The sequence below is a fragment of the Oncorhynchus gorbuscha genome, linkage group LG04, assembly GCF_021184085.1.
Source record: "Oncorhynchus gorbuscha isolate QuinsamMale2020 ecotype Even-year linkage group LG04, OgorEven_v1.0, whole genome shotgun sequence".
Lineage (NCBI taxonomy): Eukaryota > Metazoa > Chordata > Actinopteri > Salmoniformes > Salmonidae > Oncorhynchus > Oncorhynchus gorbuscha.
The window spans coordinates 81,226,909-81,247,611 of record NC_060176.1 but is presented as its reverse complement, the minus strand read 5'-3'; the positions used below and the strand labels follow the sequence as shown (position 1 = coordinate 81,247,611).

At 45.3% G+C, this 20,703-nt stretch overlaps 1 protein-coding gene across 3 annotated transcripts in view; it reads right to left on the bottom strand.

Annotated features, from left to right (window-relative positions):
* The window catches only part of LOC124034715 (cell division cycle protein 20 homolog B-like), a 55,004-nt gene that overhangs the window by 14,277 nt on the left and 20,024 nt on the right, over nucleotides 1–20,703 (bottom strand). For all 3 annotated transcript variants that reach the window (XM_046348198.1, XM_046348201.1, XM_046348200.1), the window contains 3 exons: nucleotides 19,415–19,509; nucleotides 18,898–18,949; nucleotides 18,489–18,579 (listed from right to left, as the gene is read on the bottom strand). In XM_046348198.1, the coding sequence (XP_046204154.1) occupies nucleotides 18,489–18,579; nucleotides 18,898–18,949; nucleotides 19,415–19,470 (199 nt within the window). In that variant the 5' untranslated portion in view covers nucleotides 19,471–19,509. The remainder of the gene's footprint in view (nucleotides 1–18,488; nucleotides 18,580–18,897; nucleotides 18,950–19,414; nucleotides 19,510–20,703) is intronic.

The following is a 20,703-nucleotide window of genomic DNA, read 5'->3' as shown; positions in this document are numbered from 1 at the left end:
ATGCTGCGTTGTTGTCCTAGGTCTCTCTTTATGTAGTGTTGTGTTGCTACCATGCTGCGTTGTTGTCCTAGGTCTCTCTTTATGTAGTGTTGTGTTGCTACCATGCTGCGTTGTTGTCCTAGGTCTCTCTTTATGTAGTGTTGTGTTGCTACCATGCTGCGTTGTTGTCCTAGGTCTCTCTTTATGTAGTGTTGTGTTGCTACCATGCTGCGTTGTTGTCCTAGGTCTCTCTTTATGTAGTGTTGTGTTGCTACCATGCTGCGTTGTTGTCCTAGGTCTCGTAGTGTTGTGTTGCTACCATGCTGCGTTGTTGTCTAGGTCTCTCTTATGTAGTGTTGTGTTGCTACCATGCTGCGTTGTTGTCCTAGGTCTCTCTTTATGTAGTGTTGTGTTGCTACCATGCTGCGTTGTTGTCCTAGGTCTCTCTTTATGTAGTGTTGTGTTGCTACCATGCTGCGTTGTTGTCCTAGGTCTCTCTTTATGTAGTGTTGTGTTGCTACCATGCTGCGTTGTTGTCCTAGGTCTCTCTTTATGTAGTGTTGTGTTGCTACCATGCTGCGTTGTTGTCCTAGGTCTCTCTTTATGTAGTGTTGTGTTGCTACCATGCTGCGTTGTTGTCCTAGGTCTCTCTTTATGTAGTGTTGTGTTGCTACCATGCTGCGTTGTTGTCCTAGGTCTCTCTTTATGTAGTGTTGTGTTGCTACCATGCTGCGTTGTTGTCCTAGGTCTCTCTTTATGTAGTGTTGTGTTGCTACCATGCTGCGTTGTTGTCCTAGGTCTCTCTTTATGTAGTGTTGTGTTGCTACCATGCTGCGTTGTTGTCCTAGGTCTCTCTTTAGTGTAGCTGCGTTTGTCCTAGTTCTCTTTATGCTACCATGCTGCGTTGTTGTCCTAGGTCTCTCTTTATGTAGTGTTGTGTTGCTACCATGCTGCGTTGTTGTCCTAGGTCTCTCTTTATGTAGTGTTGTGTTGCTACCATGCTGCGTTGTTGTCCTAGGTCTCTCTTTATGTAGTGTTGTGTTGCTACCATGCTGCGTTGTTGTCCTAGGTCTCTCTTTATGTAGTGTTGTGTTGCTACCATGCTGCGTTGTTGTCCTAGGTCTCTCTTTATGTAGTGTTGTGTTGCTACCATGCTGCGTTGTTGTCCTAGGTCTCTCTTTATGTAGTGTTGTGTTGCTACCATGCTGCGTTGTTGTCCTAGGTCTCTCTTTATGTAGTGTTGTGTTGCTACCATGCTGCGTTGTTGTCCTAGGTCTCTCTTTATGTAGTGTTGTGTTGCTACCATGCTGCGTTGTTGTCCTAGGTCTCTCTTTATGTAGTGTTGTGTTGCTACCATGCTGCGTTGTTGTCCTAGGTCTCTCTTTATGTAGTGTTGTGTTGCTACCATGCTGCGTTGTTGTCCTAGGTCTCTCTTTATGTAGTGTTGTGTTGCTACCATGCTGCGTTGTTGTCCTAGGTCTCTCTTTATGTAGTGTTGTGTTGCTACCATGCTGCGTTGTTGTCCTAGGTCTCTCTTTATGTAGTGTTGTGTTGCTACCATGCTGCGTTGTTGTCCTAGGTCTCTCTTTATGTAGTGTTGTGTTGCTACCATGCTGCGTTGTTGTCCTAGGTCTCTCTTTATGTAGTGTTGTGTTGCTACCATGCTGCGTTGTTGTCCTAGGTCTCTCTTTATGTAGTGTTGTGTTGCTACCATGCTGCGTTGTTGTCCTAGGTCTCTCTTTATGTAGTGTTGTGTTGCTACCATGCTGCGTTGTTGTCCTAGGTCTCTCTTTATGTAGTGTTGTGTTGCTACCATGCTGCGTTGTTGTCCTAGGTCTCTCTTTATGTAGTGTTGTGTTGCTACCATGCTGCGTTGTTGTCCTAGGTCTCTCTTTATGTAGTGTTGTGTTGCTACCATGCTGCGTTGTTGTCCTAGGTCTCTCTTTATGTAGTGTTGTGTTGCTACCATGCTGCGTTGTTGTCCTAGGTCTCTCTTTATGTAGTGTTGTGTTGCTACCATGCTGCGTTGTTGTCCTAGGTCTCTCTTTATGTAGTGTTGTGTTGCTACCATGCTGCGTTGTTGTCCTAGGTCTCTCTTTATGTAGTGTTGTGTTGCTACCATGCTGCGTTGTTGTCCTAGGTCTCTCTTTATGTAGTGTTGTGTTGCTACCATGCTGCGTTGTTGTCCTAGGTCTCTCTTTATGTAGTGTTGTGTTGCTACCATGCTGCGTTGTTGTCCTAGGTCTCTCTTTATGTAGTGTTGTGTTGCTACCATGCTGCGTTGTTGTCCTAGGTCTCTCTTTATGTAGTGTTGTGTTGCTACCATGCTGCGTTGTTGTCCTAGGTCTCTCTTTATGTAGTGTTGTGTTGCTACCATGCTGCGTTGTTGTCCTAGGTCTCTCTTTATGTAGTGTTGTGTTGCTACCATGCTGCGTTGTTGTCCTAGGTCTCTCTTTATGTAGTGTTGTGTTGCTGCCATGCTGCGTTGTTGTCCTAGGTCTCTCTTTATGTAGTGTTGTGTTGCTACCATGCTGCGTTGTTGTCCTAGGTCTCTCTTTATGTAGTGTTGTGTTGCTGCCATGCTGCGTTGTTGTCCTAGGTCTCTCTTTATGTAGTGTTGTGTTGCTGCCATGCTGCGTTGTTGTCCTAGGTCTCTCTTTATGTAGTGTTGTGTTGCTGCCATGCTGCGTTGTTGTCCTAGGTCTCTCTTTATGTAGTGTTGTGTTGCTGCCATGCTGCGTTGTTGTCCTAGGTCTCTCTTTATGTAGTGTTGTGTTGCTGCCATGCTGCGTTGTTGTCCTAGGTCTCTCTTTATGTAGTGTTGTGTTGCTGCCATGCTGCGTTGTTGTCCTAGGTCTCTCTTTATGTATGTGTTGTGTTGCTGCCATGCTGCGTTGTTGTCCTAGGTCTCTCTTTATGTAGTGTTGTGTTGCTGCCATGCTGCGTTGTTGTCCTAGGTCTCTCTTTATGTAGTGTTGTGTTGCTGCCATGCTGCGTTGTTGTCCTAGGTCTCTCTTTATGTAGTGTTGTGTTGCTGCCATGCTGCGTTGTTGTCCTAGGTCTCTCTTTATGTAGTGTTGTGTTGCTGCCATGCTGCGTTGTTGTCCTAGGTCTCTCTTTATGTAGTGTTGTGTTGCTGCCATGCTGCGTTGTTGTCCTAGGTCTCTCTTTATGTAGTGTTGTGTTGCTGCCATGCTGCGTTGTTGTCCTAGGTCTCTCTTTATGTAGTGTTGTGTTGCTGCCATGCTGCGTTGTTGTCCTAGGTCTCTCTTTATGTAGTGTTGTGTTGCTGCCATGCTGCGTTGTTGTCCTAGGTCTCTCTTTATGTAGTGTTGTGTTGCTGCCATGCTGCGTTGTTGTCCTAGGTCTCTCTTTATGTAGTGTTGTGTTGCTGCCATGCTGCGTTGTTGTCCTAGGTCTCTCTTTATGTAGTGTTGTGTTGCTGCCATGCTGCGTTGTTGTCCTAGGTCTCTCTTTATGTAGTGTTGTGTTGCTGCCATGCTGCGTTGTTGTCCTAGGTCTCTCTTTATGTAGTGTTGTGTTGCTACCATGCTGCGTTGTTGTCCTAGGTCTCTCTTTATGTAGTGTTGTGTTGCTGCCATGCTGCGTTGTTGTCCTAGGTCTCTTTATGTAGTGTTGTGTTGCTGCCATGCTGCGTTGTTGTCCTAGGTCTCTCTTTATGTAGTGTTGTGTTGCTGCCATGCTGCGTTGTTGTCCTAGGTCTCTCTTTATGTAGTGTTGTGTTGCTACCATGCTGCGTTGTTGTCCTAGGTCTCTCTTTATGTAGTGTTGTGTTGCTGCCATGCTGCGTTGTTGTCCTAGGTCTCTCTTTATGTAGTGTTGTGTTGCTGCCATGCTGCGTTGTTGTCCTAGGTCTCTCTTTATGTAGTGTTGTGTTGCTGCCATGCTGCGTTGTTGTCCTAGGTCTCTCTTTATGTAGTGTTGTGTTGCTACCATGCTGCGTTGTTGTCCTAGGTCTCTCTTTATGTAGTGTTGTGTTGCTACCATGCTGCGTTGTTGTCCTAGGTCTCTCTTTATGTAGTGTTGTGTTGCTACCATGCTGCGTTGTTGTCCTAGGTCTCTCTTTATGTAGTGTTGTGTTGCTACCATGCTGCGTTGTTGTCCTAGGTCTCTCTTTATGTAGTGTTGTGTTGCTACCATGCTGCGTTGTTGTCCTAGGTCTCTCTTTATGTAGTGTTGTGTTGCTACCATGCTGCGTTGTTGTCCTAGGTCTCTCTTTATGTAGTGTTGTGTTGCTACCATGCTGCGTTGTTGTCCTAGGTCTCTCTTTATGTAGTGTTGTGTTGCTACCATGCTGCGTTGTTGTCCTAGGTCTCTCTTTATGTAGTGTTGTGTTGCTGCCATGCTGCGTTGTTGTCCTAGGTCTCTCTTTATGTAGTGTTGTGTTGCTGCCATGCTGCGTTGTTGTCCTAGGTCTCTCTTTATGTAGTGTTGTGTTGCTGCCATGCTGCGTTGTTGTCCTAGGTCTCTCTTTATGTAGTGTTGTGTTGCTGCCATGCTGCGTTGTTGTCCTAGGTCTCTCTTTATGTAGTGTTGTGTTGCTGCCATGCTGCGTTGTTGTCCTAGGTCTCTCTTTATGTAGTGTTGTGTTGCTGCCATGCTGCGTTGTTGTCCTAGGTCTCTCTTTATGTAGTGTTGTGTTGCTGCCATGCTGCGTTGTTGTCCTAGGTCTCTCTTTATGTAGTGTTGTGTTGCTGCCATGCTGCGTTGTTGTCCTAGGTCTCTCTTTATGTAGTGTTGTGTTGCTGCCATGCTGCGTTGTTGTCCTAGGTCTCTCTTTATGTAGTGTTGTGTTGCTACCATGCTGCGTTGTTGTCCTAGGTCTCTCTTTATGTAGTGTTGTGTTGCTGCCATGCTGCGTTGTTGTCCTAGGTCTCTCTTTATGTAGTGTTGTGTTGCTGCCATGCTGCGTTGTTGTCCTAGGTCTCTCTTTATGTAGTGTTGTGTTGCTGCCATGCTGCGTTGTTGTCCTAGGTCTCTCTTTATGTAGTGTTGTGTTGCTGCCATGCTGCGTTGTTGTCCTAGGTCTCTCTTTATGTAGTGTTGTGTTGCTGCCATGCTGCGTTGTTGTCCTAGGTCTCTCTTTATGTAGTGTTGTGTTGCTGCCATGCTGCGTTGTTGTCCTAGGTCTCTCTTTATGTAGTGTTGTGTTGCTGCCATGCTGCGTTGTTGTCCTAGGTCTCTCTTTATGTAGTGTTGTGTTGCTGCCATGCTGCGTTGTTGTCCTAGGTCTCTCTTTATGTAGTGTTGTGTTGCTGCCATGCTGCGTTGTTGTCCTAGGTCTCTCTTTATGTAGTGTTGTGTTGCTGCCATGCTGCGTTGTTGTCCTAGGTCTCTCTTTATGTAGTGTTGTGTTGCTGCCATGCTGCGTTGTTGTCCTAGGTCTCTCTTTATGTAGTGTTGTGTTGCTGCCATGCTGCGTTGTTGTCCTAGGTCTCTCTTTATGTAGTGTTGTGTTGCTGCCATGCTGCGTTGTTGTCCCAGGTCTCTCTTTATGTAGTGTTGTGTTGCTGCCATGCTGCGTTGTTGTCCTAGGTCTCTCTTTTTATGTAGTGTTGTGTTGCTGCCATGCTGCGTTGTTGTCCTAGGTCTCTCTTTATGTAGTGTTGTGTTGCTGCCATGCTGCGTTGTTGTCCTAGGTCTCTCTTTATGTAGTGTTGTGTTGCTGCCATGCTGCGTTGTTGTCCTAGGTCTCTCTTTATGTAGTGTTGTGTTGCTACCATGCTGCGTTGTTGTCCTAGGTCTCTCTTTATGTAGTGTTGTGTTGCTACCATGCTGCGTTGTTGTCCTAGGTCTCTCTTTATGTAGTGTTGTGTTGCTACCATGCTGCGTTGTTGTCCTAGGTCTCTCTTTATGTAGTGTTGTGTTGCTACCATGCTGCGTTGTTGTCCTAGGTCTCTCTTTATGTAGTGTTGTGTTGCTACCATGCTGCGTTGTTGTCCTAGGTCTCTCTTTATGTAGTGTTGTGTTGCTACCATGCTGCGTTGTTGTCCTAGGTCTCTCTTTATGTAGTGTTGTGTTGCTACCATGCTGCGTTGTTGTCCTAGGTCTCTCTTTATGTAGTGTTGTGTTGCTACCATGCTGCGTTGTTGTCCTAGGTCTCTCTTTATGTAGTGTTGTGTTGCTACCATGCTGCGTTGTTGTCCTAGGTCTCTCTTTATGTAGTGTTGTGTTGCTACCATGCTGCGTTGTTGTCCTAGGTCTCTCTTTATGTAGTGTTGTGTTGCTACCATGCTGCGTTGTTGTCCTAGGTCTCTCTTTATGTAGTGTTGTGTTGCTACCATGCTGCGTTGTTGTCCTAGGTCTCTTTATGTAGTGTTGTGTTGCTACCATGCTGCGTTGTTGTCCTAGGTCTCTCTTTATGTAGTGTTGTGTTGCTACCATGCTGCGTTGTTGTCCTAGGTCTCTCTTTATGTAGTGTTGTGTTGCTACCATGCTGCGTTGTTGTCCTAGGTCTCTCTTTATGTAGTGTTGTGTTGCTACCATGCTGCGTTGTTGTCCTAGGTCTCTCTTTATGTAGTGTTGTGTTGCTACCATGCTGCGTTGTTGTCCTAGGTCTCTCTTTATGTAGTGTTGTGTTGCTACCATGCTGCGTTGTTGTCCTAGGTCTCTCTTTATGTAGTGTTGTGTTGCTACCATGCTGCGTTGTTGTCCTAGGTCTCTCTTTATGTAGTGTTGTGTTGCTACCATGCTGCGTTGTTGTCCTAGGTCTCTCTTTATGTAGTGTTGTGTTGCTACCATGCTGCGTTGTTGTCCTAGGTCTCTCTTTATGTAGTGTTGTGTTGCTACCATGCTGCGTTGTTGTCCTAGGTCTCTCTTTATGTAGTGTTGTGTTGCTGCCATGCTGCGTTGTTGTCCTAGGTCTCTCTTTATGTAGTGTTGTGTTGCTGCCATGCTGCGTTGTTGTCCTAGGTCTCTCTTTATGTAGTGTTGTGTTGCTGCCATGCTGCGTTGTTGTCCTAGGTCTCTCTTTATGTAGTGTTGTGTTGCTGCCATGCTGCGTTGTTGTCCTAGGTCTCTCTTTATGTAGTGTTGTGTTGCTGCCATGCTGCGTTGTTGTCCTAGGTCTCTCTTTATGTAGTGTTGTGTTGCTGCCATGCTGCGTTGTTGTCCTAGGTCTCTCTTTATGTAGTGTTGTGTTGCTGCCATGCTGCGTTGTTGTCCTAGGTCTCTCTTTATGTAGTGTTGTGTTGCTGCCATGCTGCGTTGTTGTCCTAGGTCTCTCTTTATGTAGTGTTGTGTTGCTGCCATGCTGCGTTGTTGTCCTAGGTCTCTCTTTATGTAGTGTTGTGTTGCTGCCATGCTGCGTTGTTGTCCTAGGTCTCTCTTTATGTAGTGTTGTGTTGCTGCCATGCTGCGTTGTTGTCCTAGGTCTCTCTTTATGTAGTGTTGTGTTGCTGCCATGCTGCGTTGTTGTCCTAGGTCTCTCTTTATGTAGTGTTGTGTTGCTGCCATGCTGCGTTGTTGTCCTAGGTCTCTCTTTATGTAGTGTTGTGTTGCTGCCATGCTGCGTTGTTGTCCTAGGTCTCTCTTTATGTAGTGTTGTGTTGCTGCCATGCTGCGTTGTTGTCCTAGGTCTCTTTATGTAGTGTTGTGTTGCTGCCATGCTGCGTTGTTGTCCTAGGTCTCTCTTTATGTAGTGTTGTGTTGCTGCCATGCTGCGTTGTTGTCCTAGGTCTCTCTTTATGTAGTGTTGTGTTGCTGCCATGCTGCGTTGTTGTCCTAGGTCTCTCTTTATGTAGTGTTGTGTTGCTGCCATGCTGCGTTGTTGTCCTAGGTCTCTCTTTATGTAGTGTTGTGTTGCTGCCATGCTGCGTTGTTGTCCTAGGTCTCTCTTTATGTAGTGTTGTGTTGCTGCCATGCTGCGTTGTTGTCCTAGGTCTCTCTTTATGTAGTGTTGTGTTGCTGCCATGCTGCGTTGTTGTCCTAGGTCTCTCTTTATGTAGTGTTGTGTTGCTGCCATGCTGCGTTGTTGTCCTAGGTCTCTCTTTATGTAGTGTTGTGTTGCTGCCATGCTGCGTTGTTGTCCTAGGTCTCTCTTTATGTAGTGTTGTGTTGCTGCCATGCTGCGTTGTTGTCCTAGGTCTCTCTTTATGTAGTGTTGTGTTGCTGCCATGCTGCGTTGTTGTCCTAGGTCTCTCTTTATGTAGTGTTGTGTTGCTGCCATGCTGCGTTGTTGTCCTAGGTCTCTCTTTATGTAGTGTTGTGTTGCTGCCATGCTGCGTTGTTGTCCTAGGTCTCTCTTTATGTAGTGTTGTGTTGCTGCCATGCTGCGTTGTTGTCCTAGGTCTCTCTTTATGTAGTGTTGTGTTGCTGCCATGCTGCGTTGTTGTCCTAGGTCTCTCTTTATGTAGTGTTGTGTTGCTGCCATGCTGCGTTGTTGTCCTAGGTCTCTCTTTATGTAGTGTTGTGTTGCTGCCATGCTGCGTTGTTGTCCTAGGTCTCTCTTTATGTAGTGTTGTGTTGCTGCCATGCTGCGTTGTTGTCCTAGGTCTCTCTTTATGTAGTGTTGTGTTGCTGCCATGCTGCGTTGTTGTCCTAGGTCTCTCTTTATGTAGTGTTGTGTTGCTGCCATGCTGCGTTGTTGTCCTAGGTCTCTCTTTTATGTAGTGTTGTGTTGCTGCCATGCTGCGTTGTTGTCCTAGGTCTCTCTTTATGTAGTGTTGTGTTGCTGCCATGCTGCGTTGTTGTCCTAGGTCTCTCTTTATGTAGTGTTGTGTTGCTGCCATGCTGCGTTGTTGTCCTAGGTCTCTCTTTATGTAGTGTTGTGTTGCTGCCATGCTGCGTTGTTGTCCTAGGTCTCTCTTTATGTAGTGTTGTGTTGCTGCCATGCTGCGTTGTTGTCCTAGGTCTCTCTTTATGTAGTGTTGTGTTGCTGCCATGCTGCGTTGTTGTCCTAGGTCTCTCTTTATGTAGTGTTGTGTTGCTGCCATGCTGCGTTGTTGTCCTAGGTCTCTCTTTATGTAGTGTTGTGTTGCTGCCATGCTGCGTTGTTGTCCTAGGTCTCTCTTTATGTAGTGTTGTGTTGCTGCCATGCTGCGTTGTTGTCCTAGGTCTCTCTTTTATGTAGTGTTGTGTTGCTGCCATGCTGCGTTGTTGTCCTAGGTCTCTCTTTATGTAGTGTTGTGTTGCTGCCATGCTGCGTTGTTGTCCTAGGTCTCTCTTTATGTAGTGTTGTGTTGCTGCCATGCTGCGTTGTTGTCCTAGGTCTCTCTTTATGTAGTGTTGTGTTGCTGCCATGCTGCGTTGTTGTCCTAGGTCTCTCTTTATGTAGTGTTGTGTTGCTGCCATGCTGCGTTGTTGTCCTAGGTCTCTCTTTATGTAGTGTTGTGTTGCTGCCATGCTGCGTTGTTGTCCTAGGTCTCTCTTTATGTAGTGTTGTGTTGCTGCCATGCTGCGTTGTTGTCCTAGGTCTCTCTTTATGTAGTGTTGTGTTGCTGCCATGCTGCGTTGTTGTCCTAGGTCTCTCTTTATGTAGTGTTGTGTTGCTGCCATGCTGCGTTGTTGTCCTAGGTCTCTCTTATGTAGTGTTGTGTTGCTGCCATGCTGCGTTGTTGTCCTAGGTCTCTCTTTATGTAGTGTTGTGTTGCTGCCATGCTGCGTTGTTGTCCTAGGTCTCTCTTTATGTAGTGTTGTGTTGCTGCCATGCTGCGTTGTTGTCCTAGGTCTCTCTTTATGTAGTGTTGTGTTGCTGCCATGCTGCGTTGTTGTCCTAGGTCTCTCTTTATGTAGTGTTGTGTTGCTGCCATGCTGCGTTGTTGTCCTAGGTCTCTCTTTATGTAGTGTTGTGTTGCTGCCATGCTGCGTTGTTGTCCTAGGTCTCTCTTTATGTAGTGTTGTGTTGCTGCCATGCTGCGTTGTTGTCCTAGGTCTCTCTTTATGTAGTGTTGTGTTGCTGCCATGCTGCGTTGTTGTCCTAGGTCTCTCTTTATGTAGTGTTGTGTTGCTGCCATGCTGCGTTGTTGTCCTAGGTCTCTCTTATGTAGTGTTGTGTTGCTGCCATGCTGCGTTGTTGTCCTAGGTCTCTCTTTATGTAGTGTTGTGTTGCTGCCATGCTGCGTTGTTGTCCTAGGTCTCTCTTTATGTAGTGTTGTGTTGCTGCCATGCTGCGTTGTTGTCCTAGGTCTCTCTTTATGTAGTGTTGTGTTGCTGCCATGCTGCGTTGTTGTCCTAGGTCTCTCTTTATGTAGTGTTGTGTTGCTGCCATGCTGCGTTGTTGTCCTAGGTCTCTCTTTATGTAGTGTTGTGTTGCTGCCATGCTGCGTTGTTGTCCTAGGTCTCTCTTTATGTAGTGTTGTGTTGCTGCCATGCTGCGTTGTTGTCCTAGGTCTCTCTTTATGTAGTGTTGTGTTGCTGCCATGCTGCGTTGTTGTCCTAGGTCTCTCTTTATGTAGTGTTGTGTTGCTGCCATGCTGCGTTGTTGTCCTAGGTCTCTCTTTATGTAGTGTTGTGTTGCTGCCATGCTGCGTTGTTGTCCTAGGTCTCTCTTTATGTAGTGTTGTGTTGCTGCCATGCTGCGTTGTTGTCCTAGGTCTCTCTTTATGTAGTGTTGTGTTGCTGCCATGCTGCGTTGTTGTCCTAGGTCTCTCTTTATGTAGTGTTGTGTTGCTGCCATGCTGCGTTGTTGTCCTAGGTCTCTCTTTATGTAGTGTTGTGTTGCTGCCATGCTGCGTTGTTGTCCTAGGTCTCTCTTTATGTAGTGTTGTGTTGCTGCCATGCTGCGTTGTTGTCCTAGGTCTCTCTTTATGTAGTGTTGTGTTGCTGCCATGCTGCGTTGTTGTCCTAGGTCTCTCTTTATGTAGTGTTGTGTTGCTGCCATGCTGCGTTGTTGTCCTAGGTCTCTCTTTATGTAGTGTTGTGTTGCTGCCATGCTGCGTTGTTGTCCTAGGTCTCTCTTTATGTAGTGTTGTGTTGCTGCCATGCTGCGTTGTTGTCCTAGGTCTCTCTTTATGTAGTGTTGTGTTGCTGCCATGCTGCGTTGTTGTCCTAGGTCTCTCTTTATGTAGTGTTGTGTTGCTGCCATGCTGCGTTGTTGTCCTAGGTCTCTCTTTATGTAGTGTTGTGTTGCTGCCATGCTGCGTTGTTGTCCTAGGTCTCTCTTTATGTAGTGTTGTGTTGCTGCCCTGGTCTCTCTTTATGTAGTGTTGTGTTGCTGCGTTGTTGTCCTAGGTCTCTCTTTATGTAGTGTTGTGTTGCTGCCATGCTGCGTTGTTGTCCTAGGTCTCTCTTTATGTAGTGTTGTGTTGCTGCCATGCTGCGTTGTTGTCCTAGGTCTCTCTTTATGTAGTGTTGTGTTGCTGCCATGCTGCGTTGTTGTCCTAGGTCTCTCTTTATGTAGTGTTGTGTTGCTGCCATGCTGCGTTGTTGTCCTAGGTCTCTCTTTATGTAGTGTTGTGTTGCTGCCATGCTGCGTTGTTGTCCTAGGTCTCTCTTTATGTAGTGTTGTGTTGCTGCCATGCTGCGTTGTTGTCCTAGGTCTCTCTTTATGTAGTGTTGTGTTGCTGCCATGCTGCGTTGTTGTCCTAGGTCTCTCTTTATGTAGTGTTGTGTTGCTGCCATGCTGCGTTGTTGTCCTAGGTCTCTCTTTATGTAGTGTTGTGTTGCTGCCATGCTGCGTTGTTGTCCTAGGTCTCTCTTTATGTAGTGTTGTGTTGCTGCCATGCTGCGTTGTTGTCCTAGGTCTCTCTTTATGTAGTGTTGTGTTGCTGCCATGCTGCGTTGTTGTCCTAGGTCTCTCTTTATGTAGTGTTGTGTTGCTGCCATGCTGCGTTGTTGTCCTAGGTCTCTCTTTATGTAGTGTTGTGTTGCTGCCATGCTGCGTTGTTGTCCTAGGTCTCTCTTTATGTAGTGTTGTGTTGCTGCCATGCTGCGTTGTTGTCCTAGGTCTCTCTTTATGTAGTGTTGTGTTGCTGCCATGCTGCGTTGTTGTCCTAGGTCTCTCTTTATGTAGTGTTGTGTTGCTGCCATGCTGCGTTGTTGTCCTAGGTCTCTCTTTATGTAGTGTTGTGTTGCTGCCATGCTGCGTTGTTGTCCTAGGTCTCTCTTTATGTAGTGTTGTGTTGCTGCCATGCTGCGTTGTTGTCCTAGGTCTCTCTTTATGTAGTGTTGTGTTGCTGCCATGCTGCGTTGTTGTCCTAGGTCTCTCTTTATGTAGTGTTGTGTTGCTGCCATGCTGCGTTGTTGTCCTAGGTCTCTCTTTATGTAGTGTTGTGTTGCTGCCATGCTGCGTTGTTGTCCTAGGTCTCTCTTTATGTAGTGTTGTGTTGCTGCCATGCTGCGTTGTTGTCCTAGGTCTCTCTTTATGTAGTGTTGTGTTGCTGCCATGCTGCGTTGTTGTCCTAGGTCTCTCTTTATGTAGTGTTGTGTTGCTGCCATGCTGCGTTGTTGTCCTAGGTCTCTCTTTATGTAGTGTTGTGTTGCTGCCATGCTGCGTTGTTGTCCTAGGTCTCTCTTTATGTAGTGTTGTGTTGCTGCCATGCTGCGTTGTTGTCCTAGGTCTCTCTTTATGTAGTGTTGTGTTGCTGCCATGCTGCGTTGTTGTCCTAGGTCTCTCTTTATGTAGTGTTGTGTTGCTGCCATGCTGCGTTGTTGTCCTAGGTCTCTCTTTATGTAGTGTTGTGTTGCTGCCATGCTGCGTTGTTGTCCTAGGTCTCTCTTTATGTAGTGTTGTGTTGCTGCCATGCTGCGTTGTTGTCCTAGGTCTCTCTTTATGTAGTGTTGTGTTGCTGCCATGCTGCGTTGTTGTCCTAGGTCTCTCTTTATGTAGTGTTGTGTTGCTGCCATGCTGCGTTGTTGTCCTAGGTCTCTCTTTATGTAGTGTTGTGTTGCTGCCATGCTGCGTTGTTGTCCTAGGTCTCTCTTTATGTAGTGTTGTGTTGCTGCCATGCTGCGTTGTTGTCCTAGGTCTCTCTTTATGTAGTGTTGTGTTGCTGCCATGCTGCGTTGTTGTCCTAGGTCTCTCTTTATGTAGTGTTGTGTTGCTGCCATGCTGCGTTGTTGTCGTTGTTGTCCCATGCTGGTCTCTCTTTATGTAGTGTTGTGTTGCTGCCATGCTGCGTTGTTGTCCTAGGTCTCTCTTTATGTAGTGTTGTGTTGCTGCCATGCTGCGTTGTTGTCCTAGGTCTCTCTTTATGTAGTGTTGTGTTGCTGCCATGCTGCGTTGTTGTCCTAGGTCTCTCTTTATGTAGTGTTGTGTTGCTGCCATGCTGCGTTGTTGTCCTAGGTCTCTCTTTATGTAGTGTTGTGTTGCTGCCATGCTGCGTTGTTGTCCTAGGTCTCTCTTTATGTAGTGTTGTGTTGCTGCCATGCTGCGTTGTTGTCCTAGGTCTCTCTTTATGTAGTGTTGTGTTGCTGCCATGCTGCGTTGTTGTCCTAGGTCTCTCTTTATGTAGTGTTGTGTTGCTGCCATGCTGCGTTGTTGTCCTAGGTCTCTCTTTATGTAGTGTTGTGTTGCTGCCATGCTGCGTTGTTGTCCTAGGTCTCTCTTTATGTAGTGTTGTGTTGCTGCCATGCTGCGTTGTTGTCCTAGGTCTCTCTTTATGTAGTGTTGTGTTGCTGCCATGCTGCGTTGTTGTCCTAGGTCTCTCTTTATGTAGTGTTGTGTTGCTGCCATGCTGCGTTGTTGTCCTAGGTCTCTCTTTATGTAGTGTTGTGTTGCTGCCATGCTGCGTTGTTGTCCTAGGTCTCTCTTTATGTAGTGTTGTGTTGCTGCCATGCTGCGTTGTTGTCCTAGGTCTCTCTTTATGTAGTGTTGTGTTGCTGCCATGCTGCGTTGTTGTCCTAGGTCTCTCTTTATGTAGTGTTGTGTTGCTGCCATGCTGCGTTGTTGTCCTAGGTCTCTCTTTATGTAGTGTTGTGTTGCTGCCATGCTGCGTTGTTGTCCTAGGTCTCTCTTTATGTAGTGTTGTGTTGCTGCCATGCTGCGTTGTTGTCCTAGGTCTCTCTTTATGTAGTGTTGTGTTGCTACCATGCTGCGTTGTTGTCCTAGGTCTCTCTTTATGTAGTGTTGTGTTGCTGCCATGCTGCGTTGTTGTCCTAGGTCTCTCTTTATGTAGTGTTGTGTTGCTGCCATGCTGCGTTGTTGTCCTAGGTCTCTCTTTATGTAGTGTTGTGTTGCTGCCATGCTGCGTTGTTGTCCTAGGTCTCTCTTTATGTAGTGTTGTGTTGCTGCCATGCTGCGTTGTTGTCCTAGGTCTCTCTTTATGTAGTGTTGTGTTGCTGCCATGCTGCGTTGTTGTCCTAGGTCTCTCTTTATGTAGTGTTGTGTTGCTGCCATGCTGCGTTGTTGTCCTAGGTCTCTCTTTATGTAGTGTTGTGTTGCTGCCATGCTGCGTTGTTGTCCTAGGTCTCTCTTTATGTAGTGTTGTGTTGCTGCCATGCTGCGTTGTTGTCCTAGGTCTCTCTTTATGTAGTGTTGTGTTGCTGCCATGCTGCGTTGTTGTCCTAGGTCTCTCTTTATGTAGTGTTGTGTTGCTGCCATGCTGCGTTGTTGTCCTAGGTCTCTCTTTATGTAGTGTTGTGTTGCTGCCATGCTGCGTTGTTGTCCTAGGTCTCTCTTTATGTAGTGTTGTGTTGCTGCCATGCTGCGTTGTTGTCCTAGGTCTCTCTTTATGTAGTGTTGTGTTGCTGCCATGCTGCGTTGTTGTCCTAGGTCTCTCTTTATGTAGTGTTGTGTTGCTGCCATGCTGCGTTGTTGTCCTAGGTCTCTCTTTATGTAGTGTTGTGTTGCTGCCATGCTGCGTTGTTGTCCTAGGTCTCTCTTTATGTAGTGTTGTGTTGCTGCCATGCTGCGTTGTTGTCCTAGGTCTCTCTTTATGTAGTGTTGTGTTGCTGCCATGCTGCGTTGTTGTCCTAGGTCTCTCTTTATGTAGTGTTGTGTTGCTGCCATGCTGCGTTGTTGTCCTAGGTCTCTCTTTATGTAGTGTTGTGTTGCTGCCATGCTGCGTTGTTGTCCTAGGTCTCTCTTTATGTAGTGTTGTGTTGCTGCCATGCTGCGTTGTTGTCCTAGGTCTCTCTTTATGTAGTGTTGTGTTGCTGCCATGCTGCGTTGTTGTCCTAGGTCTCTCTTTATGTAGTGTTGTGTTGCTGCCATGCTGCGTTGTTGTCCTAGGTCTCTCTTTATGTAGTGTTGTGTTGCTGCCATGCTGCGTTGTTGTCCTAGGTCTCTCTTTATGTAGTGTTGTGTTGCTGCCATGCTGCGTTGTTGTCCTAGGTCTCTCTTTATGTAGTGTTGTGTTGCTGCCATGCTGCGTTGTTGTCCTAGGTCTCTCTTTATGTAGTGTTGTGTTGCTGCCATGCTGCGTTGTTGTCCTAGGTCTCTCTTTATGTAGTGTTGTGTTGCTGCCATGCTGCGTTGTTGTCCTAGGTCTCTCTTTATGTAGTGTTGTGTTGCTGCCATGCTGCGTTGTTGTCCTAGGTCTCTCTTTATGTAGTGTTGTGTTGCTGCCATGCTGCGTTGTTGTCCTAGGTCTCTCTTTATGTAGTGTTGTGTTGCTACCATGCTGCGTTGTTGTCCTAGGTCTCTCTTTATGTAGTGTTGTGTTGCTACCATGCTGCGTTGTTGTCCTAGGTCTCTCTTTATGTAGTGTTGTGTTGCTACCATGCTGCGTTGTTGTCCTAGGTCTCTCTTTATGTAGTGTTGTGTTGCTACCATGCTGCGTTGTTGTCCTAGGTCTCTCTTTATGTAGTGTTGTGTTGCTACCATGCTGCGTTGTTGTCCTAGGTCTCTCTTTATGTAGTGTTGTGTTGCTACCATGCTGCGTTGTTGTCCTAGGTCTCTCTTTATGTAGTGTTGTGTTGCTACCATGCTGCGTTGTTGTCCTAGGTCTCTCTTTATGTAGTGTTGTGTTGCTACCATGCTGCGTTGTTGTCCTAGGTCTCTCTTTATGTAGTGTTGTGTTGCTACCATGCTGCGTTGTTGTCCTAGGTCTCTCTTTATGTAGTGTTGTGTTGCTACCATGCTGCGTGTTGTGTTGCTGTCATGTTGTGTTGTTGCCATGCTGCGTTGTTGTCGTAGGTCTCTCTTTATGTAGTGTTGTGTTGCTACCATGCTGCGTTGTTGTCCTAGGTCTCTCTTTATGTAGTGTTGTGTTGCTACCATGCTGCGTTGTTGTCCTAGGTCTCTCTTTATGTAGTGTTGTCTCTTGTCGTGATGTGCGTTTTGTCCTATATTTTATTTCATTTATTTTTAATCCCAGGCCCCGGTCCTCACAGGAGGCCTTTTGGTAGGCTGTCATTGAAAATAAGAACTTGTTCTTAAAACTGACTTGCCTAGTTAAATAAAAGTTAAATAAAAGACATTACATACAATCTGATTGTGAAGACAAACACTAACAACGTTATATGATCTTCCAGTGAACTTAACATATTGTCTGATTTTGGAATTTATATTTAACTTCCTGGAGAATCTGTTAAAGAGACGTTGCGTCACTCTATATGTTTCATTAACTAGAAGATAAACACACGCATTACCAACACACACACACACACATTTCCAGAAATGCTTAATCTGACAAAGATCTGGGTAAAGAATTAAGCTTGAACCCTATCCAAAAGACAAACGTCCATTCTTTCCACAGCTATAGCAAGATCACACCAGATAGACTACAGTATTCAACGTTTGTCCAGGTCCTCAAGACGTCAATACCACTAAGGGTAACATTTTTTTTATTCCACCTTTATTTAACCAGGTAGGCTAGTTGAGAACAAGTTCTCATTTACAACTGCGACCTGGCCAAGATAAAGCATAGCAGTGTGAACAGACAACACAGAGTTACACATGGAGTAAACAATAAACAAGTCAATAACACAGTAGAAAAATCATTTTTACAGTGTGTGCAAATGAGGTAGGATAACAGAGTTAAGGCAATAAATTGTCAATAGTGGCAAAATAATTACAATATAGAAATGTAGAAACAGTGGAGAGATAGATGTGCAGAAGATGAGTGTACAAGTAGAGATACTGGGGTGCAAAGGAGCAAGATGAAAAAATAAATACAGTATGGGGATGAGGTAGTTGGATGGGCTATTTACAGGTGGGCTATGCACAGGTGCAGTGATCTGTGAGCTGCTCTGACAGCTTGTGCTTAAAGCTAGTGAGGGAGATATGAGTCTCCAGCTTCAGTGATTTTTTTTTTTGCAGTTTCCGGATTTTTGCAGCATTACCCCAGTTAACCAGGGGATAACACAACGGATACGCCTGTTAGCTATAACACAATGGATACGCGTGGTAGCTATAACACAATGGATACGCGTGGTAGCTATAACACAATGGATACGTTTATTAGCTATAGCACGATGGATACGCCTGTTAGCTATAACACAAAGGATACGCCTGTTAGCTATAGCACGATGGATACGCCTGTTAGCTATAACACAATGGATACGCCTGTTAGCTATAACACAATGGATACGCCTGTTAGCTATAGCACGATGGATACGCCTGTTAGCTATAACACAATGGATACGCCTGTTAGCTATAGCACAATGGATACGCCTGTTAGCTATAGCACGATGGATACGCCTGTTAGCTATAACACAATGGATACGCCTGTTAGCTATAACACAATGGATACGCCTGTTAGCTATAGCACAATGGATACGCCTGTTAGCTATAGCACAATGGATACGCCTGTTAGCTATAACACGATGGATACGCCTGTTAGCTATAGCACAATACATACGCCTGTTAGCTATAGCACAATGGATACGCCTGTTAGCTATAGCACGATGGATACGCGTGTTAGCTATAGCACAATGGATACGCCTGTTGGCTATAACACGATGGATACGCCTGTTAGCTATAGCACAATACATACGCCTGTTAGCTATAACACAATGGATACGCCTGTTAGCTATAGCACGATGGATACGCCTGTTAGCTATAGCACGATGGATATGCCTGTTAGCTATAGCACAATACATACGCCTGTTAGCTATAACACAATGGATATGCCTGTTAGCTATAGCACGATGGATACGCGTGTTAGCTATAGCACGATGGATACGCGTGTTAGCTATAACACAAAGGATACGCCTGTTAGCTATAGCACGATGGATACGCCTGTTAGCTATAGCACGATGGATACGCCTGTTAGCTATAGCACGATGGATACGCCTGTTAGCTATAGCACGATGGATATGCCTGTTAGCTATAACACAATGGATATGCCTGTTAGCTATAGCACAATGGATACGCCTGTTAGCTATAGCACAATGGATACGCCTGTTAGCTATAGCACAATGGATACGCCTGTTAGCTATAACACAATGGATACGCCTGTTAGCTATAACACAATGGATATGCCTGTTAGCTATAGCACGATGGATATGCTTGGTCGCTATATTTTATTTCCATTCAAAATCGTATTTTACCTAACTCCTAAGTGTGTGTGTGTGTGTGTGTGTGTGTGTGTGTGTGTGTGTGTGTGTGTGTGTGTGTGTGTGTGTGTGTGTGTGTGTGTGTGTGTGTGTGTGTGTGTGGCACTCACAGTAGTCATCCTGCAGAGAGGGCAGTGCCAGAGTCAGCTGTGGTTTAGACTGGTCTGGAGTAGAGGGAGCCAGATACATGACAGAGAATGGCTGCAGGACAGATTAACACACAGAGACACACACACAGTCAGGTCTAAAACACACGGTGAAATTATACTGTAGCACAAGAGGCCGGAGGCACCTTCATCGGAGAGGACGGGCTCATAGTAAATGGCTTGAAAGGAATTCATGGAATGGTGTCAAATTTCATTCCCTCCGTTCCAGATATTATTATGAGCCTTTCCTCCCGTCACCAGCCTCCCGTGTCCTGCTGACAGAGCAGTATTAAATAGAAATATAGCAGTCCTACTAAATATAGAAGTCCTACTAAATATAGAAGTCCTACTAAATATAGCAGTCATACTGTACCTGCCTTCTCTGAGCATCTGTCCTGTTCTCCAGAAGCAGACCACACCCAATCCTACAACAACAACATAGTTATTTACAGTACAAACAAGGACAATTCTCCTCAATGGGTACATTTCCCATCTCCCCATGTGGACAAAGGCTATTTAAGTTACAGTTAGGTTTAGGAGTTAGGAGTTAGGGGTTAGGAATTATGTTTAGGGGTTAGGGGTTAGGAGTTAGGGGGTAGGTTTAGGGGTTAGGAGTTAGGTTTAGGAGTTATGTTTAGGGGTTAGGTTTAGGGGTTAGGTTTAGGAGTTAGGGGTTAGGAGTTAGGAGTTAGGGGTTAGGAGTTAGGGGTTAGGGGTTATGAGTTAGGGGTTATGAGTTAGGGGTTATGAGTTAGGGGTTATGAGTTAGGGGTTATGAGTTAGGGGTTATGAGTTAGGGAAAATAACATTTTAAACGGAAATCAAATGAAGGTCCCCACAAAGATAGTAAAACAAAACGTGTGTGTGTGTGTGTGTGTGTGTGAATAGACCTGTTTAGGCACATTCCTCCTGTAAGTGGTCGATGCGGTGACAGGTCTGACGACATGCTGAGATCGGTCTGACACTACAGCCTTCGTCACTGCGTCTGAAAGAGAAAGTTCACACCGTCAGTGAAAGATTAGTGGAATCTGTGTGGGTAGCTGGACAGGTAGGATGACGGACAGTGAAGGTGAACAGGGTGGTCACGGGTCAGCTGACAGAGGAATAGATGAGACGGAGGCAGGGAATTCCTTTAACCATAAAGTGGTATATTTACTGAGTAGTCTGTGCTGCATCGCAAAGGAAACAGAATAACAGGTATCCAATCAAATTCATAATCACAAAGATCAAATCATAACAATCCTTCTCATTATGGACAAAATTAGGGAATTCAACAATCCAGTTCATTTAAGAGATCAATAGGAATCATCCTTGAGTCATTTAGGCTCGTAACTATTTAATCATAATCACGAGAAGAATTATACAATCAGTGATCGGTTATTCAATCTATAATCCCCATCCGTTTGATATTTACATTTACATTTAAGTCATTTAGCAGACGCTCTTATCCAGAGAATCGATCATTTCAGTAAACAATGACGTTTCATATTTCACCCTTTCAAGTTTGTCTTCATTACATATTTTATATTTTATTTTATTTCACCTTTATTTAACCATTAGGCTAGTTGAGAACACCTTTATTTAACCAGGTAGGCTAGTTGAGAACACCTTTATTTAACCAGGTAGACTAGTTGAGAACACCTTTATTTCACCAGGTAGGCTAGTTGAGAACACCTTTATTTAACCAGGTAGGCCAGTTGAGAACACCTTTATTTAACCAGGTAGGCTAGTTGAGAACACCTTTATTTAACCAGGTAGGCCAGTTGAGAACACCTTTATTTCACCAGGTAGGCCAGTTGAGAACACCTTTATTTCACCAGGTAGACTAGTTGAGAACACCTTTATTTCACCAGGTAGGCTAGTTGAGAACACCTTTATTTAACCAGGTAGGCTAGTTGAGAACACCTTTATTTAACCAGGTAGGCCAGTTGAGAACACCTTTATTTAACCAGGTGGGCTAGTTGAGAACACCTTTATTTAACCAGGTAGGCCAGTTGAGAACACCTTTATTTAACCAGGTAGGCTAGTTGAGAAGACCTTTATTTAACCAGGTAGGCTAGTTGAGAAGACCTTTATTTAACCAGGTAGGCTAGTTGAGAACACCTTTATTTAACCAGGTAGGCTAGTTGAGAACACCTTTATTTAACCAGGTAGGCTAGTTGAGAACACCTTTATTTCA